Source organism: Nelusetta ayraudi, unplaced genomic scaffold (genome assembly GCF_046127955.1).
Source record: "Nelusetta ayraudi isolate G7.1 ecotype Tasmania unplaced genomic scaffold, CSIRO-AGI_Nayr_v1 ptg000050l, whole genome shotgun sequence".
Lineage (NCBI taxonomy): Eukaryota > Metazoa > Chordata > Actinopteri > Tetraodontiformes > Monacanthidae > Nelusetta > Nelusetta ayraudi.
Window position 1 is genome coordinate 461834 of NW_027466100.1, and position 17648 is coordinate 479481.

Below are 17648 nucleotides of genomic sequence, written 5' to 3' on the forward strand. Positions count from 1 at the left end.
ACCTCAAAGGCACTGTCAAAGCACTGGTAAGAATGAATCCTCTCAGTTTGTGTCTGTTGCTGTCATGTGTATTAAATGCTTGGGCTGACTCCCGGTGTGGTCCAACACAGGAGGAAAGAAATCATGGTTGCTGTGACAAGTGTCTCCCAGGTAAGACCCCAATTGTTCCGTAAGATTTAAAGATAAAACGTGTCTTACTGTATCAATTCAACTGTTTTATTATCTTCCTGTATTTATTGAAGTAAAAAATGAAAGTAAATCGGTTTATGCCTACAGTTTTCATGTACTGGTGTACCTAAAGTATTTCTTACCCAAGGCTCATCCAGGTATTGCAAAGCTGATAAACATCTGTATGTATCTGTAATGTTATTTTCAAGCTATTTTTCAAATGAAAAAAATGTTGCTATTACAACATCTATTACGTATGTATGTATGTATGTATATTATATGCATTGCGCAATACAACAATTTAGTATTCATTGTTCTTCTTGTGTTTTAAAGGGCAATATTTGGGAAAGATGTGCACAGAGTCTGAAAAAACTAAGTGCGAATGGTGTATGGATGGACACTTTGCAGAACTGCACAACATGTTTGACAGATGTACGAAATGTCGGTCTTGCCAACAAGGTAAGATGGAAAAATACTGATAAGTTGATGCATTACAAGAAAGCAGAGGCTGAATGACGTGGTTGGGGTGAAAATAAGCGATGACATGCAAGGCTGTGGTTCCAACAGTATATGCTGAGAATTGTACATCGACCACAAACGCAAAGTGTTCGTGCAGGAAGGGTTTCCTGTGTTCCAATAAAGACTGCTCAGAGTGCGAGGAGAGCAAATGCCCTGCGTGGGAGCAAATGGAGTGGACAGGTAGGAGAGTATCTCTCAGAAGTAGAGGTAACATGCTTTTGTTTATGAAAGACATACAGACATACATTTTGCAGCATGTTGTCCAAAATAAAAATAATGTTGTTTCAGTATTTAAATTCAATATTTTCTGTCTTTATTCACTCATAGAAGATAAGTTCTCATAAATGTATTAGAGCAACCGTAAACCTTTGGAAGGAGAACGGCTCACATCGCTATCGGACAGGTTTAGCGTTCTGAGATTTGATCTGTTTCAAAATCATCTTCCAGACACTTCTGTGGTCTGTCGTAATGTAACATAAATGTAGACATAGCTACTTGTGGCACTTTCTTGTTGTACATACTTTAGACTCTAAAGTATGTAGTGTCAGTTTGTTTATTTATTTATTTAAGATTTCTTTTAACCAGGTAGATACCACTGAGATGATTCAGTCTTCAAGGGAGACCTGGCCAGGATAGGCAGCAGCAAATACAAAACACAGTTAGCTAAAATTATTAAAAAATTAATAGTAAGCAAGCAGATTTCGAAAAACAAGTACATGTTGCTGATTCTGCCACAAATGTTCTCATCTTCGTGTTTGCAGTGACCTGCAAAAAAAAGAGGTTGCACAACATTTTCAGTGGCTCCAGTGTGTGGAGTTTGCGCACTGTGGCAACAGTTGCGCAAACCCAAAGTCGGATGTTATTTGTAGGGGATTATTTCATACACCGCAGGGTAGTGTTAACCAGTTTTGCTGAAAATTGACTCCCATGTAACTGTTGTTGTTGTTGTTGTAATGCAGAATTTTCTACGTGTATCTGTCAATCCCTGCAGAGCCATTGGACGAGGAGAGGTCAACACGCAATTACAAATGCGAGCCCATGTGCGCGACACATGAATATTTTGATGAGAAACAATACGTCTGCAAGCCACGAACACAGTAAGAAGTCAATACGTCTCCGGCATTAAAAGTATAATGCAAATGAACGGCCATATCGCTCTAGCTGCATTCTCTGGTCAACAGGTGCAGTGCGCTTGGCTTGAATGATGAGTTTCCAGGAAATAAAACCCATAACTCAATTTGCACTTCACCTGGTAGGTGCACATACAGCGTACTTTGAGAAAGCATGGTCTCTTTTTTTTTTTTTTTAATGCAGGAGATGGATGAAAGTTTGTAATGAATGTTTTGTTTTGCTTGCATCCCTTGTCTTACCAGGCATCAGTTTGGTTCATGGGATCCTTGGCGTTGGCTTTGTGTTGCTATCTTTCACCCTCCTTGTGTTTATGACACACAGCTTTATAAAATACCTCATGAAAAACACAGCAAGCAACTTGTCCAAGACACATACTTTTCACGGTAAATGGAAAAGATCTGTCTGCACAGATTACATGTTTTACATGTTTTAATAGCTTTGAGCATGATGATAATATTACTTCACTGCTTCACAACCTTTTGCTTCATAGCTTTATTTTTTTAATGAAATTCTGAGTCGCTGAGTAAATATAACTGATTTTATTGTGAAGCAAGTGAATTATTGATAACAGATTGGCTGAAAATAATGTTAATCTGCAATTCGACATAATCAAGAGAGTTTTATAATATAGTCTGCACGTTAAAAAACAAAGTTTTTTTTTTTAAAGATATTAAACCATTGACATATGTTGTTGATAGTTGACAGCTATGCACAGTGGTCAGCAGTGTTGCCTGAGTGCAGTATTAGGAAAGCAGTGACAGAAAATGTAAGGATGGATTTGACGTGATTTCTAAAATGCCTGTTTTCATCCGTTACCTCTGCCTTAGACAACAACCCCACAGTGTTTACAAAGGCCAGTGACGCTCAGCTGTCGCAGGAGGAGTGTGGGATGAAGCTCATCATCATGGACGAATCCATAAATGGCGAAGACACAGCATCTCGAGCTGGAGACCATGTCTGGATAACACATCTGGGATGATACAACTGCTTTACTCAGGCCCAGCCCTAACCAATGTGGCGCCCTAGGCGGTGCCCCCCATGCATTGCAGTAAATTACACTGCTGGTGTACCTACTCAAATGAAACTGAATAACTTTATCTTGAACATTGTTTTATTAACAGAAAGCAATAGCCCAATCAAAATGTTTTGAACGAATTAGAAAGAAATACAAAAAATATAAAACGAACATGAACATGTTGAGCTGTTGAGGTGGAGGCGACAGGAAGAGCACTTGATGCAGTAAATTGGCCAAGATTTGCGCGGCTGGGACTGAGAAACCTCAAGAACGCATCTGAAGAGAGAAGAAGAGTATGAAACATTAGTCTAATAATACATATGATGAGATGCATAATATGCCCGGGACTGGGTCCTTTCTGTGTGGAGTTTGTATGTTGTAAGACAGCTGGGATAGGCTCCAGCAGACCCCCGTGACCCTGAATAGGAATAAGCGGGTATAGAAGATGAATGAATGAATGAATGAATGAATGAATGAGATACATAATATGATTTCAAGAATAAAATGAAATGAAATAATATACACACAAAAAAAAATCTAATAGGCATATGCATGATGTTCACAATACTGTAAATATATACTTTGTATACTCTTTCTTAAAATGCAAATTATATAAGACTAAATGTTATTGTCACAACGAAATGGTGATTAGCAGAATGCACTGAATTAGTGTGCCCTTTGACACTGATGTAAAGTTTAACGCTGTAAACACACTGTAGACAATATGAACTGTAACACGTCATACAGCTATGCTTACAACTATAATAAAAGGGTAGAATAGGAGGAGCATTTTGATCGACTCTTACAAGCTAAGAAAACATGCGCTAACCAGATAACTAAAATGTCAACACATTTTAATGTATAACACCTGCTGAATGGTTCGAATATTTAGACATTTCCCTATGGAAAGTAAGGTGGGAGTAGTTTCCTTGTTTTTTCCATAACAGCTTCGTTCGTTCGACGTTAAAACATTAAAACTGTTAACGGTAGATATTTATTGATAACTAGCAAACCATTTTATGCTAATGATTAACGACGATACGTCGTTGTGCAACGAACTGTCAAATACTGTCATGTCATTATCTTTATGGCAACGTTACCTCTGTCTTTGTCCCGTTTTTCTTCCTCTTCTTTTTTTCCTCCCCTGGGCCCCAAGACAGACAGTTCAGTACGTTTAGACATGTTTTAGAACCTGGCGTGGGTTCGCGTGAAAAACAACCATGTGTTCATTTTAAGGCTTGAGCAGCAATTGCGATAATTGAAAAGATAACTTTAAAATTACTATATATACTCACAATTACATCAACATTTTTTTTTTATTTTTTTATCACCGAATATTGCACTCAATATCGTTGGTTTTGCTGGAGCCTATCCTATTTTTAAAGCTCATTATTCTTTCTTTTTTTGTTGTTGTTGTTGCACATATTACTAGCTAATGTAATGGTTTCTAGAGTTTGAAAACGTTAACATCAACAGAGCTTACATTCAACAGTATTGATTTTCCATTTTTCTAGAAACATTTTCAAGACATTTCTCGAAAATTTGGTTATGTTTTGCGATAGTCCCAATAAACCTGGGCAGAATTATTCCGTCCGCCTACAGGGGCGCTGCTGAGCACACTCTTGCAGCTTGGTCATATGACAGTTGCCAGCGTCCCACTTCCCTTCCCCACTGGAAAAGGCCACATCTGACAGGAAGGGAGAAACAGACGCAAGCTTAGGGGAGTTTAGAAGAGCGACATCAAGATGCTAGCTCTAATAAACCGGCTTTTGGACTGGTTCAGGTCTCTGTTTTGGAAGGAGGAGATGGAGCTGACGCTGGTCGGCCTCCAGTACTCGGGGAAAACAACATTCGTTAACGTCATCGCTGTAAGTCTTCAGCTGCTTACTTAGCACTGCTAGCGTTACCAAGCTAGGATTTGGGAGTATCAACCAAGGGTTTTGCTCCAACGTGTTCTGTTTTCCTTTGTTTTGGATAAAGTCTCCACAGACACAACCCCGGGTATGAGTAGCTGTTCTTTGGGTCAACAAGTCAGCTGAGCTACTTTGCGTAACCGAACGTGATGTGTAGTATGCTAAAGTTAGCCCAGCAAATACTCGCCGTGGTGTGTTTTTTTTTTGTTATTATCACGCTTTGGTGTAAAATGACACGTTTCCCAAAGGTCAACACGCTTCCTTTTCAAGGGACATCCTATCAAAACACACTTTGACAACCACCCCCACGTAAACAAGAGCACATTACGACCTCGTCCCTGACGGGAAGAGGGTGACACAGACCTGCACCCACCTGCTCGAAAAAAAAACAACAAAAAAACCATTGCAAATCACCAGACAGCGCGTGCTGTGGAGCTTGGGTTCGCTCACTTGATGCACGCCCCGTGCATATTTAATATTTAGCTTTCAAATGCATATTATGTGTTCGTGCATTTTTGTTTTGGGTGCACGGGCAGGTGTTATTCTGGGAAGATACAGAAATTTGATACAGATATTTAATTAACATTTTGTCTTTCTTGCGTTATCAAATGCCAATAATACGTTGGATAAAGGAGCACAGCCTCTCTATCCTCTGCAGGGGTTGACGCTTGACCAGAGTGTTGCCCCCTGGCTGCCTGTTTCATCTGATGCAACCTTTGCGAGGTTTCTCGAAACTGGGTTTTCTTCTGAGTCATGATGAAACAAAAGCTAACTTTGTAAAATGATGCACTCTGTTGTGGCTTCGGAGATGCTGACTTGCTAATGCCAGCAAGGGTGAAGCATCCTGGAGAGAATAAGAGGCACCATGTTACGTTTTGCATCCAAATGATATGGGTGGACACTCTTAAAGTGGATTTGTTGAGTATGTGCAACAGCAGCATCATTTGTCAAGTGTCTTACTTTTTTTTTTTTTTTTTAATAATAATAAATAATAATAAAAGTCGAGTAATTGGCAACATTATCCTTGTTTGAAAAAAAAAAATTTTTTTTCTTAAATAACCTATTTATGACACAACTGAAAATATGGTGTTCTGTTACACATCATTTTAAATGGTGGTTGACTGCTTGTGAAATGATGAGACATTAGTTGCCACCACCACTTCAAACGTATTTTGGTAACATTAAGTTCATTAAGTTTTTTTTTTCAAATTAATTTCAATTTCAACAATGACATGTCAAAATACCTACTTTAGATATCAATTATATATTATATAATTATAGATAATAAATTAAAGACATCAATACATTTTATTAATTATATTTAATCTCTCAAACTGCCACTCTTCAGTTTATTTCCTCAGAGGAATATATGAATCCACTGCCAGAAGTGTCTGAGGGGCTTTTTGAAAACATTGTAAATCCGTTAAATGAAGCCGCCAGTCTTAATACTTTCATCCTAATATAATATTCTAAGGTAGAGTGATATGATTTGTTCGTCCATGTTATTATCTTCATGTAAACCATCATTTGGACCCTTGAAAAGTATTTATTTCGTAGTACTATATCTTTATAACGATCTATTGTTCAGTTTTGTATGATGTGCAGATGTTTACAGATTGCAGCACAAGTGTTCAGTGAATGTATCTGTATTTCTCTCAGGAGAAAATACCGGCGTCAAGTTAAAAGTCTTTCCTATTCAACCTATAAGGAAAGTTGTCTCTACGCCGTCAAACAGTTTGTTTTAGTTTTTTCTTTTTTTAAATTTGCCTTCATGTGGCGGTTTTCTGAGAAGGAAGTTGTTTGTGGTTGAAACACAAGGTCCTGTCCTTTCTTCACACTAACAAGGAAAAGGTGCACCCTGCCAGCCACCATGAGCACAAGTGAAGGCTTGTGTTTAGTTTAGTGCGGTGCTTCCTCTTTTCGCAGTAGTCATGAGACCACTGCACTCGTTTCCAGTTTGCTTGATCAGGTGACTGGCTAATCATGTGCTGGGATATGCGCATGCGGAAGATGTTGAACGCTCAAAAGGGTTGCAGATGGAAATGTTATCAGCATTTAAACAGCATAACATTGAGAAAAAAAAATCCAATACATTTATATGCAAGGGAATCTAATGGTGATCTCAGTGGTAGAATAAACATCCAATAAGAAACCAATATTTCTAAAACAAATGGCAGAGCCTGACATATTCTGAAACTGTTACAATCATATCTGCTTTTTTCTTTTTTTTGTAAATCATGCAGTTATATAAATCAGTGGATCACATGCATTCTTTTTAATGCATCGTTGAGGTGGTTTTACATCACAGCATTTGTTGTAATTGTTCTAAAGGCTTCCGGTTCGAGAAAAGTTATGTTTTTTTTTTTTTTCTTCTTTCAGTCGGGGCATTTCAGTGAAGACATGATCCCCACAGTCGGGTTCAATATGAGGAAGGTCGCGAAAGGAAACGTCACGATAAAGGTAATTAAAGATAGAAACCTTTTTGCACAGAGGAAATGACGTCTCTGACGACTCCACTGATGTTTGATTGGTCTGTAGATCTGGGATATAGGAGGGCAGCCGAGGTTCAGGAGCATGTGGGAGCGTTACTGTCGGGGTGTCAATGCAATTGTGTAAGTATTCCACTGTTTGAAGGCCAAAATTGAATAAGCATTTAGCGTTAGAGTCAACATAACGTAACGTTTCAAGGCAAAGTGTTTATTCTTGTTTGCTTTTGGTGATTTTTTTAGCTACATGGTGGATGCAGCAGACCGAGAGAAGGTGGAAGCATCGAGAAATGAGCTTCACAACTTATTAGATAAACCCCAGTTGCAAGGAATTCCGGTAAGTGTTCTACATACACCAGTATTCATTTGTCGACGTCACTGCAATGTGAGGGTTTCCCATCACTTAAACTTCTTATCTTAACTCTGTTGCGATTTCAGGTTTTGGTTCTTGGTAACAAAAGGGATCTTCCCACTGCTTTAGATGAAAAGCAACTCATTGAGAAAATGTAAGTGTATGTACGGTATGCAAATCTCATGAAACACTTTCATCACTGCGCGAAAAAGGGCTTTTGTTCATCGTTGTTTTTGTTGATATCTGAAAATTATTGTTCATTGAGACGATCTACACGTGGCGTACTCTGCTACATTCATGTACATAAATGTTGATTTGGTTTATTTGCCTCATTTCTAAAGCAATTTAAGAAGTTTTTTGGCTATGCATCTGGCGCCCTCTCCTGGCAAGGAAAAGCGTGTCAAGCGTGTCAGGCTCACTTCACATCAGTTTTCCTTCTCTTTCCCATAAAGGAATCTCGCAGCCATTCAGGACAGGGAGATTTGCTGCTACTCGATTTCCTGCAAAGAGAAAGACAATATTGGTAATGTGTTCCATTTCTAACCATGTCTTCTTACTGTTCACTTCCAAAAACTCATTTGTCATAAAGAAAGACTCACTGAATTATAGATTCATCCGAGGTGCACTCAAATACTAATCATTAGCACTAGCACGAGCACGATCAGTGATAGTTTCTCCTGCAGGTGTGACAAAGTGTCTCGTGTTGTTGCAGATATCACACTTCAGTGGCTCATCCAGCACTCAAAGTCCCGGAGGAGCTGAAATCTGCTCAAGTTGGTTTCCAGCTGTGTTTGCCATGTTACCATCAAGCCACACCCCCAGCACTCTGTGATGATGTACAGTCTTCAGTTCACACGCTGCACTGTTCATATCTCCCATTTCTTTCACACCTCTTGAGAATGATTTATGTGTAAAAAACAAAACTATGAATCTGACGACTAATCTAAAGATGCGTTTTGCATTTTGTGACCTTGTTAATTGTTTCCTCTAAACTGCAGAAAGAAACTTGTTTTGCTCTCCTTGTCACTATTCAGGAATTATACTTAATTGTACCCAGTGGTTGTAAATGCTAATCTTGGGTATACTTATAGTCTTGTGTAAAGAAAAGATGCTCTTTGCGCTGACATGATGCAAGGAGATGGCTGATGTGGACAACGTGGTTTTCAGACTTTTGTCAAGCTCACTTGCCTGATTATCTGTAAAGTCTTAATGGATTTTCTCCTATTCAGGCCACTTGTTTTCTCAAAAAAAAAGTGCTTTCATGCAAGTCAATTACAGCAGGTTTATAAAAACTGTCAAGCTCATATGATTTTTACTCATGTAAGATGTGGTGTATGAATATGATCCTATTTAAAAGTCTGAATGTACTTAAAGTAAAGCTGTACAGGATTGTGTGGTGCGTATTGGCTTCTGTTTTGTAAGCAGCCATCGTGGAATGATGTCTTTTAGCTGTCTCGAGGCTGAAAGTGGCAGAAATCAAAGTGCCTTGTGCAGTGTCTCTCAACTCTGAAGAAAGCAATGTGCAGGGTCATCCTCTCCAGGTAGAGTTCAAAAGCAAGATAAGACCACTTCAATATACTCAAGAAATAAAGAAGGCATGCTTTTTAAGCACGAGATTGTCCGTTTTGTTTGTCGTGGTCCCCACACTCACACACCTTAAACTACAATAAAGTAATATGCAAAATAACAGAGTAATTGTTCAAATAAAATTAACCCAGAAACTAAATAAATACAAAATGAACCAAATTGAAACAAACAAAATAAATAAATCCATATTCAAACTAATTAATGATTCAAATTAATCAAGAAATCAACAACCAAAATAATCAGGGGGACGCATCAGAAAATTTGCAAAATGATGAAAACAAACAAAGCCTCCGCGCGCAGCGCTATCAAATGCAGAAAAAAGCAATAAAACCCGAGCATCGCAAAAACAAGGAACAGCGAGGAAGTTCAAACACGGCGACAAAGGCAAAACACATCCTACAATAGGAAACTGACAACCAGCGCTACGGTGCATTCACAGCCACAGTAAAGTAGCAGAGGTCCTTCGCACCTGCTGCACCGACTCTTGTCACGCAACGTCGCGCGAAGCCGCAGCCGCAGCCGCCGCCGCAGGAAATAGAACCGGAAAAAAACAAAACAAAAAAACTGGTCAGGTGAGACTAGTCCGGTATGTAAAAGGTGCGGGGCACCGTACCGCAAATAGTGAAATCGAGAACTTGGGCGCTGCGTTGGGAGGAGCGAGGAACAGCGCGCCGGCCACACATACTGTATATGCTTTTCCATTTTTGTTGTTACTAAATGAAGGGAATTATATTCAAGAAGTAGTCTCATTGATAGACTTTCGAACTTGAAACCTAGCCGGATAAGCCAGGAAGCTAAGACGCCGTGGGTTTGAAGGCGTGCGAATCTATCTTCTTGTGTCCGTTATCTATTGGCGCAGAAGTTAAGGTATGACACGTAAGTAATACGCCGAGGAGATCGACGACTCAGTAGCCAATCAGAGTTCCAGCGCCCTTTGCTTTTTCCCGTACCGTGCCACGAAGGAACCAATCGCCGCTGAGCATCCCGAGGAGGCGGGTCTGTTGACAGGAAGCCTGTCAGGCTGAATCACTCCTGCCTCTCCGGTTGTAGTCTGGCTTTGGAAGGATTTTCAGTCTCACCTGTCGCCCGTGTGCGAACTTAAATGATGCGTTTTAAGTTCGTCACGGATCAAAGATGCAATGGAGGTCACTCGTAGTTGGTCTGGTCGTCCTGAGACTGTCCCTCAGCTGTGTTCTGTGGTTAGCCTTCGGACTCGGAACCAACGTTAGCTGGGGATTCAACTTCCCCCTCAGTTTCAGTTTGCGCAAATTGGACTTGTTGTTCCGGGAGGGAAGAGTGATTGAGCAGGGGGGCAAGTCCTGGTCACAGCAAGTACACGAGCAGAAGTATGACGACGAGTCGACGAGCACCTGCCCCCCGGTGGGAGAGGAGTCGCTCAGGCGGTCCTACCTGAGTTTCTTCGATGGCAACAAGGACGAGTACGTCCGGAGATACAGCACCTTCCCGGACTCCTTAAAGGCAAAAATGAAGGGCATGGCCAAAGACATGTTCTATTTCGGCTATGACAATTACATGAAATACGCCTTTCCAGAAGATGAGCTGAATCCCATTGACTGTGTGGGGAGGGGACCAGACGTTCTGAACCCGTAAGTCCATCTCGTCCGTGACTGTTAAGATTCTAACTGTGAAGCATCAACTGGGCCGTTTCGAGTACAGGCAAATATACAGTCACGCTGACTCCTGCTGCTGCTGAATCTACTGGCCAGTGTTCAAGTCTTCGAGTAGTCAGTACAAACTGTGAACAAAGCAATGGGTGCTAATGTCCCGAGGGAGAGGATTCTTGGGTGCCTCTAGTGCTCCACTTTAATCCCATTTGAAGATCACAAATGACCTCTTCTTCTTCTTCTTCTTCTTCTTCTTCTTCTTCTTCTTCTTCTTCTTCTTCTTCTTCTTCTTTTTTTTTTTTTTTTTTTTTTAACTCTTAACTCTGAAGATATGCTAAATTCTACTGTATTAATGCAAATACCAGAAATACTTTCACACACATGGTGAAGATCGTCTGTATTTTTTAACTGGTCTAATCTGACACATTATTTAACTGAAACAATTAGTTAAAATAAAACAACCTTATTTTTATTTTATTTTTTAAAATTGAAGAGGGAAACCCCCCCTTTAGCTGATTATTACTCTTTTTCTTGTTTTCCCTTCAGGTCAAACATCAACATCAATGACGTCTTGGGCAACTATTCTCTGACACTGATCGACACGTTAGACACCCTTCTGGTAAGTCACACTGAAACTCATACAACCTTAACGTTATTCAAGGAAAGAATATCCACATTTGTAACTACTTGACTGCAGTACAGAGTGACAGTTGGTCAAGTGTTGTACTAGAATGTGCAGTTAAGAGAGTTCTTCCAACACATTATGTTCTTCTTTTTGTCGCAGTCTTTTCTTTTTTTTTAAGTTCCTTTTTTTTCTGCTATGCACTTCTTAATGTGAGCTTTGTAGAATATTCTAATGTTCCTTTCTCTATGAACAAGCCCATCCACTTGAAGAGTGTATGTTGTTTTCCTCTGCTTCGTGTTCAGGAAGATGCATGGCCCAGTATGGTGTGGTGTATAAGAGGTGTCGGGGACACCAAATTACCTTTGTGCCTATTATTGATTGCACTAAATGCCCTCACCAGGCTGAAATTCTCAAATGATCTGTTTCTTAAAATCTGTGTCAAAAAAAAAGTTGGTCTTCATTGGTTAAAAATAGCGTTGAACTTAGCACCTGCAACACCCCCTGTACCCTCCATGAAAGCAAACGGAGTTGTTTCTGCAGTTGATATTGTGGTCACATCATAAAGTGTATGTTCTTGACAGGTGCTTGGCAACGTGACCGAATTCCAGAGAGCTGTCAAGCTGGTTATAGATACAGTATCTTTTGACAAGAACTCCACTGTGCAGGTGTTTGAGGCGAACATCAGGTACCAATGTTGGTGTTGCTGTCTTGGTCCTATGCAAACAGTACATGACAAGCTCAGTTTGTGATCTGTACCTTTTAACATTCATATTCAATAACAACTAACTGCTCCAACAGTGTTTCTGAAGTCTGAGAACGACTTATCTGCGTTACATTCTTCTATTATACCGTATTATTGCCGGACTCTGCCCGGGCACTTTTAATTTCTGCCTTTGTTAATTTTGTTCACTTCCTGAAATAAAGTATGTAATAAAAAAAGCAAACAGATCAGACCATAAACTAAATCAGTTGCAGTTCCAGTTTGTCCTCTGTGCTTCATGTCAACGGCCAACTCTCCTTTTTCATGTCCGCATTCAGTCGTTGCCAAAGCTTTTAATAGTCAGAATTTTCATTGTGATCATGATAACTACTAAAACCAGGCCTGGTCAGCCTTTTATAGAAGCAACAACACAAATCCCTTTCATATGGTCTTTGGAACAAAAGCATGAGACATTGGCACGCTTCTGCATCTGTCTGTTCAATCCTGATGCCAAACTCTCCTTTCCTTGAAAGAATCCTTGGCAGCCTCATCTCGTCTCACATCCTGCTGACGGACCCGAAGCATCCTTTTGGGAAGGTGGGCTTTGAAGGTTACGATAACGAGCTGCTCCACTTGGCCCACGACTTGGCCGTCCGCTTACTACCAGCCTTCGAGAACACACACACTGGCATTCCTCACCCGAGGGTGAGTAGCACGCTTTGCACAGTAAAGTAAGGCGTACGGATTAAACTTCTAACGTAGGCACGTCTCATCTCTCATCTCTCATCTTTTGTCTTTTATCTTTTATCTGAACTCCAGGTGAACCTGAAAACGGGGGTTCCTGCTGATTGCATCAGAGAAACTTGCACGGCAGGTGCAGGCTCCCTGCTGGTGGAGTTTGGGATTTTGAGCCGCCTGATCGGCGACTCCACCTTCGAGTGGGTGGCCAGACGAGCTGTTCGAGCCCTGTGGAGCCTGAGGAACAACGAAACGGGCCTGTTGGGTACGTGCAGCTTCTCATGCCGGCGTTGCAGCGCAGCTCAGGCAACGAGTCGGATGTGAGACAGGACGTTACAAGCGTTTCTCTCTGTGAAATTCTACAGGGAACGTAGTGAACATCCAAACAGGCCAGTGGGTTGGCAAGCAGAGCGGTCTGGGTGCTGGCATGGACTCTTTCTACGAGTACCTGCTCAAGTCGTACATCCTCTTCGGTGAGAAGGAGGACTACAAGATGTTCCAAGCGGCTTATAGGAGCATTCAGAATCACATGAGGAGAGGGTGAGTCCCCAAACGTGCAGCGGCTCGATCGGTTCACGCAAGAATTTAAAGAAGATTTAACGAAAACAACAGTGAAACAGAACTCTTTTGACCGTCCCAACTGTGTCCCCAAATATCGCTGTGTGTAAAAAAGAAAAACAATAATAAACCGAGCTGCTGGTATCATACAAAATGCAGGTTTGAAGTATACGTGGATTTTGTTCATCATAGTTTCAGATTTAAAGTGCTTTAGCATCTGACGGCCGAACTGAACAGCGTCGAAGCCGATGCATCACTGTTACGTTTCACTGTAAAATCCAGCACATAGAAAAAGAAAATCCAGCACATTGCGTATTATGATGAAAGTCTACCGGATGCACAGTAGCGATACGTGAAGCGTCAAAAAATAGACAGCGGTGTTCTTTGCCAGGACGCCGCGTTTTTAACGCTTCTGGGGCGCTTCTGAAACGTGCCCGCGCTGCGCCTGGTGTGGACCTGCACACTGACTTGAATGGCCACGTTCGGCTCATGGAGATATTGTAAAAACTGGATACCGGACTGGCAATATTGCGGCGGGCCGATTTTTTTTCTCTCCAGTGGCCACTTGAGGTACTGCAGCTCGTTCTGATTGTCTGTAAGTGACATTATCCAGGATAGTTCTGATTGGCAATAGATCATGTGAGTTACAGAGGCGCGATACAACGTGACAGTGCTCCTCCGCATGCGCTATTGACCCATTAATGCAGAAGTCGTAAAAAGCCGATTGTGGGCAACTTCATTGAAATGAATCCTGAGCGACGGCCTCCCTGTCTCCGTCTCTCAGGAGGGAGTTGTGCAACGAGGGAGAGGGCGACCCGCCCCTCTACGTGAACGTGAACATGTGCAGCGGCGAGATCATGAACACCTGGATCGACTCCCTGCAGGCCTTCTTCCCAGGGCTGCAGGTCAGATGACTCACTCCCTGGAAGATACAACAGAGGTTTGTAGCCTCGGGGCTCAGCCAAACAGTCGTGTTTCTTGTGTTGCTGTGCTACTAGGTGCTGAACGGAGACGTAGATAACGCCATCTGCCTCCACGCCTTCTACTATGCCATCTGGAAGCGCTTCGGGGCGCTGCCAGAGAGGTACAACTGGCAGCTGCAGGCCCCCGATGTGCTCTTCTACCCCCTGAGACCAGAGCTGGTGGAGTCCACGTATCTTCTCTACCAGGTAGCTCCTGTCTCCAAACCCTCTTCCAGTTTTTACTGCAAGAATGCTGCCATTGCTCCTCACTGTTCTGCTTTGAAAGTACTAGAGTGGAATGCTAATCAATAGAATACAGGTTTTTACCACTTTTGCTCTATTTTGAAACTGGAACCTTCGTCCTTCATTGTATACAGTCAATGTTTGCAACTAGGACAGCACAAGTATGTCAACTACAAATTGATACTAATCCGATGGTGAAGGCAACATTAGGCTAACCCTATATAAATTGTGCAGGGCAGAGCCGTGATTTCACTCGCCGGATCTGAGCTTGTGTGTGATCCGTGTTTTCACTGTGATTGATTTCAGGTTCTGATCATTATTATTATTATCGACTTTGTTTTTCTGCAGGCAACCAAAAATCCGTTTTATCTGCACGTGGGAATGGATATTCTTCAGAGCATTGAGAAAAATGCCAAAGTCAGGTGAGGATCTTGTGGTTTATTTTGTCGGTGAGGTTCTTGTGTGTGCGCGTGTGTTGACAGGCGACTTTGTGCTGTTTGCAGGTGTGGTTACGCCACACTCCACCATGTGGTGGACAAGTCCAAAGAGGATCGCATGGAGAGTTTCTTCCTCAGCGAGACGTGCAAATACCTCTACCTGGTAAATGCTCTCTTACCGCTAAGACCCTGCAATATAAACGTCTTTTAATTACGCAGGCCGTCATCATTGCACCTGCTGAAGCTGACTTTGCCGCTAATGTAAAAGCACTTGTGCAAGCACTTAAGTGACTTAATATCTGCAAAAGGTGCTGTATTAAGGAAAAACTGACTTTCTGTTTTTTCTGAATTGCAGCTGTTCGATGAGGACAATCCGCTTCACAAGTCGGACAACAAGTACATCTTCACCACGGAGGGTCACGTTGTGCCTATAGACAAGCGCTTCAGGGAGAAGCAGTGGAGCGACGTCTTCCCCTGCGAGGACGGACTGCTGATGGAACGAGAGGAGGCAGAAGGACAGCAGCCGCACAGCAACTTCACCAACGTACGTCCTGGCGTCTCTCTCTCTCTCTCTCTCTCTCTCTCTCTCTCTCTTTCTCTCTCTCTCTCTCTCTCTCTTTCGCCACCAAACCAAGCGCCTCGCACGGTGTTTTTGACACTTTGCGTCTCGCCTTTCATCCCCCTCAACAGTGCAGCAGGATCCCGGTGGAGCGACGCTTCGCGCTGCCTTTGAAGAGCGTCTACATGCGGCAGATAGATCACATGGTGGGCCTCTCCTAGACCTGAGGACGGCCCCGTGGGGACTTTGGTACGAGCACGGCTTCGTCCTCGCCGCCTTCAGGTCCACGTGCGGTCAGGTTGAAGGGGAGCCGCTCCTGATTGAGATACTTGTTGCTCAGGAAACAAACACTAAAGCAAACCTGGGGTCGTTGAGAAGGTCAGCGGGTTGCAGTGCAAGAGGAGCAGCCTTAATTCCAAACTGAGCATCCTGAGAAGACGGTGTGAGTAGAAAAAAAAAAATAAAAAATAGGTATTTGTAATTCAATGAGGCATGTGAACGGGCGTATTTTGTGTGTGAATGCGTATTTGAGATCGCAGCTGAGCTGTGTATCGTAACGTTGCGTTTGCGAGCGAAGTGCCACCTTGCAGCACGTACACGACGGCGTGCGTCGGATGCGTGCATGCCTGACAGGAGGACTCGGAACATGATGATTAGTGCCTTCCAGCAGTCCACACAGCAGTGCTACTAAGGGCTTCACGTTCACTGATGTTGACGTCGCAATGTGCCTTCGCCATTTCTCTTCCTCCGGGTGCAATACAGAGCATCGTTCGTGCATATCACTGTGGAGAGCCGCCGGTTGATGTTCGATTTCATTCCAGCTGTCTGCACAATTTAACACCATTTAGATCAGTTCAGTGTCAAATTGTGTTTTTTTTTTTGTTTTTTTTTTTAGATGTGAAATAATAAGCCATAACATGCATTGCAGAAAACGTTAATGAATGAGAACATTTTGATTTTGCTTTTTTCCCACATATTTTCTGTCCAACTGTCTGTGCACAGGTACCAATTGTTTACAGTACACGGCCGCTCTCCTCTGTTTGCGTTTCTTCCGATTGCACGTTGTCATTTTCTCAATTATGTGGCGAGATCTCAGGGTTTTAAAGACAAACAAATCAATTGTTGCTCGTATTGAAAGAAAAACTTGGTTTTAATGTCACCTGCGATGCCTGCAGGTGCTCTTTGGTATTTATATGAAGTGCTGCAACCTAGCCTAGCCATCTGAGATCAAAGAATAACTGCACTGAAGCACAGACAAAACAAGGATGATTATCCCTCTACTGTGACATTCTAGCTAGATCTTTTTTTTTCTTTTTTTTTTTTAAGAATGGTTTATTTGTGACCAAACCGTCTGATCTTTAGTCTTCATGGCTGGAGTTTTTGTCCTCTTCTTTGGCTTTGGGAGACAGTTATCTCAGCTGCGCCGGAGCTGTGGCATTTCTCATTACATTTGGCTGCTCCTGCAGGACTGATGCTCAGACACAAGTCATAGTTGTTATTTGTTTGAGAAAAAAAAAAATCACATTGTGATCTTTGGGTTTTAGAGTTTTCCCTATCCAGGTGACAGTTGCCTGATAATTCAACAATTATACACAGTCACTTTCATCTTTTCTTCCCAAAATAAAGTGAAGCTATTGTCTTAAACGCTATTCTTTCTTTTTAATATTTTTGGTGCCACTGGCAAACATTGTTCAGCACAAAGACTTCCAGAACACCTGTTTCCCAAAGCCAAATACATGCAGAGAGTATCTTACACAGAAGTAAAAACCTGTTACATGATGATATTAACAGTTTACCGTCTGTGATCAAGTAGATTATGTCTTAAAGCGATTAAACGGAATTGGGTATTAACATAGTTGGATTCACATTTCCTACAAAAGAGACTTGAAAGGTCTGTGAAACGAATAAATGACGGACTCTGAGCAAAGTGGTGCTTTGTGTCAGTTTTTATTTGTGAGAAAACAACATGTAAAACTGCTCATTTACCTACTGAAGCTTTAATAGGTTTGGTGGAGGTTTACAGTGACTGG

General features: G+C 41.9%; 3 protein-coding genes across 4 annotated transcripts; all 3 read left to right on the forward strand.

The window, feature by feature from the left end:
- Positions 1–12: 12 nt before the first annotated feature.
- On the forward strand, positions 13–3476 carry tnfrsf18 (tumor necrosis factor receptor superfamily, member 18). Of its 2 annotated transcripts, XM_076037154.1 has the most exons (7): positions 13–150; positions 502–627; positions 736–867; positions 1679–1784; positions 1869–1939; positions 2061–2201; positions 2646–3476. In XM_076037154.1, the coding sequence occupies exons 1-7, from the start codon at positions 33–35 to the stop codon at positions 2795–2797; spliced, it is 846 nt and encodes a 281-aa protein (XP_075893269.1). In that variant the 5' UTR covers positions 13–32; the 3' UTR covers positions 2798–3476. The 2 variants fall into 2 exon arrangements, with proteins under 2 accessions (XP_075893269.1, XP_075893270.1); XM_076037155.1 differs by lacking the exon at positions 2061–2201.
- A 1089-nt stretch (positions 3477–4565) lies between these two features.
- LOC142895846 (ADP-ribosylation factor-like protein 8B-A) lies at positions 4566–9195 on the forward strand. Its single transcript, XM_076037158.1, has 7 exons — positions 4566–4701; positions 7126–7206; positions 7285–7358; positions 7476–7569; positions 7671–7738; positions 8037–8107; positions 8297–9195. The coding sequence occupies exons 1-7, from the start codon at positions 4579–4581 to the stop codon at positions 8344–8346; spliced, it is 561 nt and encodes a 186-aa protein (XP_075893273.1). The 5' UTR covers positions 4566–4578; the 3' UTR covers positions 8347–9195.
- A 673-nt stretch (positions 9196–9868) lies between these two features.
- On the forward strand, positions 9869–17545 carry edem1 (ER degradation enhancer, mannosidase alpha-like 1). The gene is made up of 12 exons (XM_076037148.1): positions 9869–10778; positions 11343–11415; positions 12003–12106; positions 12655–12826; positions 12941–13124; positions 13225–13399; positions 14202–14322; positions 14416–14586; positions 14971–15044; positions 15126–15222; positions 15415–15603; positions 15750–17545. The coding sequence occupies exons 1-12, from the start codon at positions 10306–10308 to the stop codon at positions 15837–15839; spliced, it is 1923 nt and encodes a 640-aa protein (XP_075893263.1). The 5' UTR covers positions 9869–10305; the 3' UTR covers positions 15840–17545.
- Positions 17546–17648: the final 103 nt, after the last annotated feature.

Coding starts and splice junctions, on each gene's coding strand:
- tnfrsf18 (XM_076037154.1), top strand. CDS start 33: ATGAATCCTCTCAGTTTGTGTCTGTTGCTGTCATGTGTATTAAATGCT. Junction 1,785..1,868: donor GTCTGCAAGCCACGAACACA/GTAAGAAGTCAA, acceptor TCTGGTCAACAG/GTGCAGTGCGCTTGGCTTGA. Junction 2,202..2,645: donor CAAGACACATACTTTTCACG/GTAAATGGAAAA, acceptor CCTCTGCCTTAG/ACAACAACCCCACAGTGTTT.
- LOC142895846 (XM_076037158.1), top strand. CDS start 4,579: ATGCTAGCTCTAATAAACCGGCTTTTGGACTGGTTCAGGTCTCTGTTT. Junction 4,702..7,125: donor CATTCGTTAACGTCATCGCT/GTAAGTCTTCAG, acceptor TTCTTCTTTCAG/TCGGGGCATTTCAGTGAAGA. Junction 7,207..7,284: donor AAGGAAACGTCACGATAAAG/GTAATTAAAGAT, acceptor ATTGGTCTGTAG/ATCTGGGATATAGGAGGGCA.
- edem1 (XM_076037148.1), top strand. CDS start 10,306: ATGCAATGGAGGTCACTCGTAGTTGGTCTGGTCGTCCTGAGACTGTCC. Junction 11,416..12,002: donor ACACGTTAGACACCCTTCTG/GTAAGTCACACT, acceptor TGTTCTTGACAG/GTGCTTGGCAACGTGACCGA. Junction 15,045..15,125: donor GAGAAAAATGCCAAAGTCAG/GTGAGGATCTTG, acceptor TGCTGTTTGCAG/GTGTGGTTACGCCACACTCC.